Source organism: Chenopodium album, chromosome 19, assembly GCF_948465745.1.
Source record: "Chenopodium album chromosome 19, dcCheAlbu1.1, whole genome shotgun sequence".
Taxonomy (NCBI): Eukaryota; Viridiplantae; Streptophyta; class Magnoliopsida; order Caryophyllales; family Amaranthaceae; genus Chenopodium; species Chenopodium album.
In genome coordinates, this window is record NC_137852.1 from 43280882 (window position 1) to 43290458 (window position 9577).

The 9577-nt window shown below is 34.5% G+C and overlaps 2 protein-coding genes across 2 annotated transcripts; both read right to left on the reverse strand.

The window, feature by feature from the left end:
• Positions 1-1120: 1120 nt before the first annotated feature.
• On the reverse strand, positions 1121-3511 carry LOC145595783 (uncharacterized). The gene is made up of 3 exons (XM_081652205.1): positions 2512-3511; positions 2052-2333; positions 1121-1865 (listed from the first exon to the last, which is right to left on the reverse strand). The coding sequence occupies exons 1-3, from the start codon at positions 3497-3499 to the stop codon at positions 1207-1209; spliced, it is 1929 nt and encodes a 642-aa protein (XP_081508331.1). The 5' UTR covers positions 3500-3511; the 3' UTR covers positions 1121-1206.
• Positions 3512-4577: 1066 nt separating this feature from the next.
• On the reverse strand, positions 4578-5696 carry LOC145593511 (uncharacterized). Its single transcript, XM_081649765.1, has 2 exons — positions 5317-5696; positions 4578-5220 (listed from the first exon to the last, which is right to left on the reverse strand). The coding sequence occupies exons 1-2, from the start codon at positions 5402-5404 to the stop codon at positions 4805-4807; spliced, it is 504 nt and encodes a 167-aa protein (XP_081505891.1). The 5' UTR covers positions 5405-5696; the 3' UTR covers positions 4578-4804.
• Positions 5697-9577: the final 3881 nt, after the last annotated feature.

Below are 9577 nucleotides of genomic sequence, written 5' to 3' on the forward strand. Positions count from 1 at the left end.
CCAATATGCCCTTAAACAGTCATTTTACCCGTTCACAACTTGAAGTGATTTTGTAAACTCAAGCCTACCACGGGCGTTTGTGACAACATATAATCATCATATATGGTTCAAACGGATTATATGATCCGGAAACAAATCCCTTAGGGTCTCAAGGCTTTTCACCACCGGACCTTGAAACCTCAAATTCCTCAAAAAGCTTGGATTATAGCCTTCAATTTTGTAATTTTTTGACTTTTTTTTGCTCGGAAATAAAAATTGCCAAGATGTTTACCATGTTCCCTAATATCCTCCGGTAGTCAAATTGTGTCGGTGGAACCATCCAATATGCCCTTAACACAGTCATTTTAACCGTTCACAACTTGCAGTGATTTCTTAAACACAAGCCAACCACGGACGTTTATCACAACATGTAATGATCATATATGGTTTTAAACGGCATTATATGTTCCCCGAGATGTATCTCTTAGGGTCTCAAGGCTTTTCGCCACAAGCCCCTAAACCTCAATTTTCATATTTAAAAGCGTGGATTATAGCCTTTAATTTTGTAATTTTTTGACCTTTTTTCGCCCGGAAATAAAAAAATTACCAAGATGTTTACCATGGTCCGTAATACCCTCTGGGAGTCCAATTGGGTCGGTGGAACCATCCAATATGCCTTTAAACGGTCATTTTACCTGTTCACAACTTGTAGTGATTTCGTAAACTCAAGTCTACCACGGACGTTTATGTCCACGTCTAATGTTCATATGTGGTTTCAAACGGCACTATATGACCCCGAAATGTATCCTTTAGGGTCTTAAGGCTTTTCGCTACCGGGCTCCAAAACCTCTAATTTCCTCTAGAAACTGATTATAGCCTTCATTTTGTAATGTTTTTGACCATTTTTCGCCCGACTTGAATACCTGAATTGACAACTTTAATTCACAGTGACAGAGTTTTAAAGGACCTTGATGTTCTTGCAATAAGAAAGGTCGGGATGGGTAAGGATCACCAATTGCCCTATATTTGCCGGCAATTCTTCCAAGCATTTACAAAAATATAATTGCAAGTGCTAAAATTAAAACAAATGTTCTAATGCTATAAAACATTATGTTCTAATGCTATAAAACAAATGTTCTAATGCTATAAAACATTATATTTATAAATAATATTTGCCCTATACAATAAAACAGATGGGATACAGAATTAAAACAAATAAACATTAAATTAAGTTTTCGGAACAATCAACAATCTAACAACACTGCTATCATTAGATGATCTTGAAAGATTGAAGGCATGCTCTAAGTTAGAGATGCGGGTCACTAGTACCCAATCTTTATCTTCATCTTGATACTTTATTTTGAATTTGTTAACCTCGAGTTCTAGTTGGTTGGCAACTTCTTCCTTGAGCTGGTCAATACTGTAACTCAATGAGAAATCAAATCTTACTATATCATCATTATACCCAGCCTTCACAGTGAAGTTGCTAGATTTCTCATTTTGTGGCAGAGTATCTGATAGTGTACGCTCATTTGCACCATCCAAATGCACTTCGGCGCCTTGATGACTATCTATGGTTTCCATTAAGTTCCCTCTACTGGCTTCCATTGTTGTATCCGGAGTTAAGTTGATGAAAACATTGGAGTTGGAAAATACATGGTTTGGCAACGTATGCTGGTCTGATCCCATTATATGCTCCTCCACATTTTCCGCATTATCAGCTGCTGAATTACCAAGGTTCACCAAATTCTGCTGTGAGCAATCACTTCCAAATGGTGCTTTAGTGTTGAGTTTCCTCTTCTTTGCATCAAGCTGTTGTTTTTTTCCTTTTCTTGGCCACATGACATTCAACTCTTTTATTCTTCGTTTCAATGTAAACCTCTTTACTGCAAATTGAAATCAAGTATGATTAATCATTTAGGAAAGTCAAAATTAAAACATGCATCATTTATATAATTTAACATCAGGTGAAGTAAGTTCTTGAATAAATTGCGATATGGAGCGATTAATTATTTTTATTATAAACAAATTAACACAACAATAAGACATTTGACTTAGAATGCAAAACATACCTCCAAGTTCTTCTGCTGCGTCTACTAGCGTTGTGTGATTGGACCAGAATGGTTGTAGCATCTCTAGAGTAATATCTTTTCTTTTCATCTTAACCCTCACATTATTGCTTTGAGGGATATGATTCTGCTCACTTTCTAAAGCATGATTGATCTCTCCACAATCGATTTCTTTTGTCTCACATACAAGTTCAGTTTCTGTAGTAATAGACCTAACAGTGTTTTGAATAGCATGACTACTCTCACCACTTAGATTTGAAGTCTCTCCTTTGTTATAACAAGGATCTGTTTACACATAGAAATCAAATTTATTGACTAGTACAACACAAAAAAACTCTGCTAGACCTTATAATGAGCCTAGCAGAATTTTTTTTTTTTTTTTTTTTTTTTTTTTCTGTTTTTTTGCAATAATTAGTTGCAATGTAAAATAAATGACGTAATAGAATCATGCAATAGCACATACCTCTACGAACTTGAATGGCATGTAGTTTATGTGGCAATGTCTGCTCATCACAGCTCATTTCCATTGAGGTTTCATAATCATCATCATCATCGCTCATGTCATCGAAATACAGTTCAACTATGTCATCAGTAGTAACATTAATGAACCCTTTATTAGGATACTTAAGAGAGCTGTCCTGTTGGAAACATTTTGGAAGGATCAAGTGCTCCAAATTGGATAGCTTTGTGATGCTATCAGGAACTGACTTGATTCTTGTACCACTAATATCCAGAGTGCACAACTTAACCAATTTACCCAGATAATACGGCAATACTTCAAGGCTGAAACAATCTTTGAGTTGCAATTCTTGCAGATTTTGCAGTCTTTCTAAGCTAGGAAGCAACTTCATGGAGTAGCATGTAACCGAAAGTTTCTCCAAATGAATTAACTGTTTCAAATTTAATGAGGCTACATCACATTTTGTTCTTTCGCATCTTCCTTTGTCGTGCAAGATTTCCAAGCGATGAAGACTTGTAGGAAGTGATCTAATGTAAGAACCAGAAAGCTTAAGTGCAGCAAGTTTTAAATTTTCAGGTAATGATTCGAGATCACATTGAAAGAGATCCAAAGCTTTCAAGTTGGACAGCTTTGCGACGTTGTCAAATTCAGATTGTTCCTTGCCATGATGTAGAGAGAGATGTCTAAGATTGACCAACATATCCAAATTATCTGGCAAGTTAGAGTCCCCTATATCTAGGCATAAAGACTCCAAGTTGGATAGCTTTGCGAGGCAATCAGAGAGGGACGCGATGTTACAATGCTGAAGAGAAAGATGTCTAAGCGTCGTGCTTACGCCAGAGAGGTGCTTCAAGTCGAGGTAAATACTACCAGAGATATAGAGGTAGGTGAGATTTGGTAGCTCCCCTATGGAATCTCCTATCATCAGCAAATTAACAGGCAATTCTAACTCCAAGCTACGCACCGAAACACATAAATCATAGTTTTTCATAATCCATAGTCCTGGATCCTCCTTCAATTGGAGATAACCAGATGAAGATATAGCTGAAAAATTCATAGCTTCATCAACTGCCATTTTCAAATTAGGATGACGACTAAGAAGCAGTAGCACAAATAATTAAATAGAGGATCTAGAGCAAAACATACAAAAATTGTAATCCAGGAGCATTTGCTGAACAATAAATAAATAATTAACCATTCCTATTTGCATACTTTGGCATATTAGTAACTCATGTACAGTAAATTACCACAAACGGATTTTAAAAAAGAGTATAATAATTGACAACATAAAATTGTCATAGATACAAGTAATGTTGGAAACACTTACCTCCAACACCATGAAATGATAATAGCCCCATCTCAGTTTTGAGTTCTTTCCAGGTTTTTCGAATGTGCATACAGTCTACTGTAATTATAACAGACTCAATCAATTGACATGGCAATGTTTCGAGTCTGAAATCCAGAGGCAAGAATAGAAATCGCAACTTTTGAAGCTTCTTGATGCTCCAAGGAAGGCACTTGACTTTGGTATCATGAATGTCAACAACCATTAATCTGTCCAACTTATCCAAATCTGCAGGCAACTTTTCGAGCCTTGGGGGCAAATTGACTCCTCCAATGTATAATTTTGACAAGCTGGAAAGTCCTGTGAGGCTAGGAAGGGACTCAAAGTGGATACCCTGAATAGAAAGTGACTGAATATTGGCTAACACACTAAAAATCCTGGGAATTTTTTTGACATGATGCTGAAAGCAATCCTTAATGGCAAGGTGCCGAAGGCTCATTGAATCTTTCAAATTTGCAAACAATTCTTCTGAGCAAGTGCAGAGTGAGATCTCTAAGTGCTCAGCCTTCCATATATCTCTAGGAGGGGACTGCATGCTACAATGATATTTCAACCTCCAATTCACGACATTTATATTGTCTGGCATTTCCTTGCACGATTTATATCCTGTAAAATCATAAGTTGTCGACTCAGACAACATGGTAATGAAATAAGGAAGACAAGAAAATATTACAGTATTTTATTAAGAATTTGAAATTATAAAGGCTGAGTTTGACCCATTTTGAATGATTTAAAAAAAAAAAAAAAAAGTTTTAACATAACTAAGATCACAAAACTCTACAACTAAAAACTTCCCATTATCTTAAATAATTTTCTAGATAAGGTTAAAATAGAGTTCATAAGAAATAGAAGAACCATTAAATAAGCATCTAGAATGGGATGTCGGGAACTCATGATGTGTGCCTCACAATTTAAGATAAGAGTGATTAAAAACATTGTAGAGAATGGAAACTAACCATCATGTTTCTCTGCAGCATCGACAAATCTAGGCAACGGTTCCAGGATTGCCTCTGGAGTACTTTCTTTCTCTTTTCTAATACCATTAGCATCATAACTTTGAGAGTTATTGTTGTTATGTCCCAATTCTAAAGCACGATGGTTGTTCCAGCCACCAATAAAACTATTTCCATCACATGAAGATATGTGCTGACAAGTTGGAGGAGTAATCCCATGTTCAATTTCCAATGTCATGGTGCCTATTTGCCCATCATGTATAGCTTGTTGGTTGTTCACACCGAAAGAACAAGTTCCAGGCAAGTTTGTCGTAAAATTTCCATTTCCCCAAGGAGTGATCTGATTTTGTGAGCTGAAAGCAGTATGATGGCTGTTATCATAATTTGGATCTTTAATGCCATTTAAATGAGAATCTGTTTGCACAAAAACAATATTAAGGCTTTATCAGTTTTTGATGAATTTAAACTCTGTTAATTATATGTATGGTTAGCACTTAGCAGCACACTTACCTTTATAAATCTGAGAATTACCACCTTGTTCTGACGAGACTTGCGCAAGAGCGCCCACAATAGCGACAAATTCATAGCTTCTAACCATGGCTAGGCGAGAAGCAGGGTTACTTTTAATCCATGCCTCTGGATCCTCCGTCAAAATCAAGTGACCTTTAGAATCTAGTTCTCAGATAGTTGCCATTTCCTTAGCCTCAAAAGGAACACCAACTTCATTTTAATTTTTAAATTGAAATGAAACAAAAAATTGGTAAAGAAATGAAGAAAGTTATAACAAGAAAAATTAGGACTGTGTTTAACAAAGAAATTACTCCAATTAGTCAATGACCAAATACATATATAATGTCTTTCAAAAAAAATAAAATACTTATATAATGGCATCACAGCTTTTCTAGACCCCACAATCAACCTTAATTCACTGAAGTTATGCACTGAACCTAATAGTTTGTACTCCATTGACTTTTTGTCCGCTGCTTTAACTTTTATTTAACCTTAACCTTTTTTTTTTTTTTTTTTATGAAAAACGTTAACCTTAACAGAATATGCTTTGAACCTTTTTCATAAAAAAACAATACATAATAATAATTAAAAAAAATTATGCTTTGAACCTGAACCTCAATGAGTTATTCCGTATCATGCATTGAACCGAAACCGGCACAACACGAACACGAAGTTACTAAGAGAAAACACAAAGCCATAACATGAAATCAACCCCAACACAGCCCTTTAAATAAAGTGGTCAAATTAGACAACTATCTTACAATTTACACAGTTTTTGATAGATTTTGTAAACAACATGAAATTGTCCAACAACAAATGCAGAAACACGTACACGACACAATTTTTTGTTTGCTCTAAATTTGAACCTGAACCTCAAGTTGCAACTCCATGAGATCATGAGTGAGCAATTAAAAATACAATTGTAATAACTTTTAATAATATAAAATTAAAACTACTATCGTATTTATAACAAATTTTTGTATGCGGCTGGCCACATGGTGCGGCAGGGGTTACTTGTATGGTGTTACTTGTTTCTGGGGTTACTTGTATGGGTGTTACTGGTTTTGTCAGGGGTTACTTGTAGGTGTTTTCTAGGATTACTTGTATGGGTGTTACTGGTTTTGGTCAGGGGTTACTTGTCTGTATTACTTGTATTATGGGATTACTTGTATACGTGTTACTAGTTTTGGTCAGGGGTTACTTGTAGGGTGTTATTGGTTTGGTACGAGATTTTGATCTGGGGTTACTCAACCCATTCAAGTGTTCCATACAAGTAACCCCAGAATACAAGTAACTCCAGAATTGAAACAAGTAACCCTGAATACAATTTTTTTTTTTCAAGAGTTACTTGTACGATGTTACTGGTTTTGGTCAGGGGTTACTTGTAGGGTGTTACTAATTTTGGTCGGGGTTACTTGTAGGGTGTTACTGGTTTGGTATAGGGCATACGTACAAGCAACCCTTGAACAAGTAACCTTGAATAAGTAACTCATACAAGTAACCCATGCATACAAGTAACCCTTAAATAATCTAGTAACTCATATAAATAACCCTTGAATAATTAATCATACAAGTAACTCTTGAATTAACTCATACAAGTAACCCCTGAATAATTAATCCATACAAGTAACCCCTTAAAAAAAAAAAAAAAAACAAGTAACCCCTAAAAAAATACAAGTAATCAGTAACTCTTGAAAAAAAAATAAAACAAGTAACCCCTGAATAAGTAATTCATACAAATAACTCTTGAAAAAAAATAATTATAAATAACCCCTAAATAAGTAATCATACAAGTAACTCCTGAAAAAAAAAATACAAGTAACACCTGAAAAATACAAGTAACCTTGACAATACCAGTAACTCCCATTATTTTTGCTGACTTGGCAGCAGGCCACATGGTGTGGCCTGCTGCACCAAAAAGGCACTGCGTATTTATTAAGCTATTGATGTGAATCAAGAGGCTAATTCTTTTGAAGGGCCCAAGACACTTTTAGAAGGTCCAAACAGATTCGTTATAGGTTGCCCAAATAATGAAATAAACAAGGAAAGGTCCACTAGATTAATAGAGAAAGAAGAAAGCTTGATCGCCAAGGAAGGAGGTGTGCAGCTATCCGATTCCGGCGAGGTTGACGGAGGCCACGCGCCGAGATGGGGCCCACACGCCACCTTCCCGGAATCACCTTGAACCCGGATACAAGATGAGCCGGCGCGTGACGCAAGGGGCGGCGCGTGTGGTGGTGGAACGGCGGCGACATGAAATAGAAGAAATTTTATACTTAGTTTTTTTTTTTTAAGTTTTGCTTGCAAGTTTTTACCTTTTACCTTTCACTTGAAAGGGTTTTTCTTGGTTTAAGCACTTAGGATTAATTTTGTTTTCTGTTATTTAGTTGGTATAAACTTCCTAAGTATATTAGAAAAACTCTTAGTTAATTAGAGTTTGTTTAAGATTAGTTTTCCTATTCTAATTAGAAGTAGTTTCCTATTTTGTTAGGATACTTAGGGGGTAAGGTTAGGGGTTTGTCCTAATCCTTGTAGGGATGGAATTAGCTTATTTTTAGTCTATAAATAAGGGATTTTCGCGGCCTTTAGAGTCAAAGGAAATCAGATTAATTCAATACAATTGTTTAGCTTTGTTTAAACACTTTCTTTGCTAGTTTTCAATTCAAGGAGTTGTTTTGATAATTAAAACGTGCAATTCTTAGTTCTAGGAGTAGTCTAAGATTTGTTTATCAAAGTATCTGGAGTAGTCTAGATAATTTGATTAGGCATTGAATCCGTTCCATGAGTGGTCGTTTTCAAGGTCATATCCGGTTACTTTGACTCGTTTTTTGTTCGAATTTCTTGTCAAGAACGAATCTTTATTCTAATTGTGTGATTTTAGATCTTTTATTAGGATAAAGGGCTTTAATCCACATCAGCTATACTCCCCTCCGTTTCTTTTTAACGTTTCTATTTTGGGTGTTACCTATATCCTTTACATTTAGGATTTAGATTCGATTAAGAGCAGCTAAAAATTTATCACAACTATCAACTTCAACTTAAACTTCAACCTCAAATAATAAATTGTGGTAAATACTACCTACGGGTTTTTTATTTATTTATTTATTATTATTGTAGATTATTAAAAATATTATTTAATTAGGGACTGAACTGATTGGAGCTAAGCTGAACTTAAGCTGAAGACACAAGCCCTTTTTCTATAAATAAAGTATAGAGAAACAAAAAAAACAAAAAATAAATAAAATAAATAAAATAAATTAACAAACAGCATTTATTGATCTATTTAAGAAAAAAAAAAAAAAAACAATAAGCATTTAATCTAATACTTTAAATGGGTACGAAATTCTAATGAATTTAAATGGGTACGAAAATTCAATTAGCTCCATATTCGAGGTACCAAAATTCAAATTTTCCTATATTATATGAGTCAAAATATGTCAACTGTAACCAGTTTATCACACTATCTGTTTCTCTACTTTTTTTTTTCCCTTCTAATTACTAGTATCTTTTACCCAATTACAATGAACATAATTAAGCATCATTAAATTTAAATTAGTATTACACATGAAATAATGAAGCAAGGAATAATAGTAAAAGTTCATATTTTGAATCACCGGTGAAACTAATCTAACAGTATTATACAAGTATTTTATTTTGATAAAGGATACTTACAGTCAAAGTTTCTCTCTTCAGATTAAATATTCCAAACAAAGACAGCTCAGAGAAACAGAGATGAGATATATCGTTATACTCCCTATCCTACAAATAATAGATGTAAGGTAAAATTGGTATAAACCACCTTTTTTGTCCAACTTTTTTGAAAAAACCGCCTTTTAAGTTTTTTTTTTAACTAAACCACTTTTTAAGTACCTAAATTATTTATTGCACCACCCCTATTTCAAATCTAACATATTGTATCTCAACCATCCACTTCCAAATCATTAACCATAGCAAATCTTTCCCTTCCATCTCAACCATCCACTTCAATTACCTCAATTTAGGTTTTGAGAATAAACAAATACTACAATTTAATTTTTGTAGCAAAATTAAGTTTGGTTATTTAGAGCTTTACTCAATTTAGTCATGCATATATATAAAGGGGAGGGTCAAATGTTTTTGGAGGTGAAAAAAATACATGATTTAGGAGCGAAAGTCACAAGTTGTGGGCCCCTTTGACGTTTTAGTTATTTTTTTCGTCATAATTTGAAATAGGGGTGGTGCAATTAAAAATTCAGATACTTAAAAGGTGGTTTAATTAAAA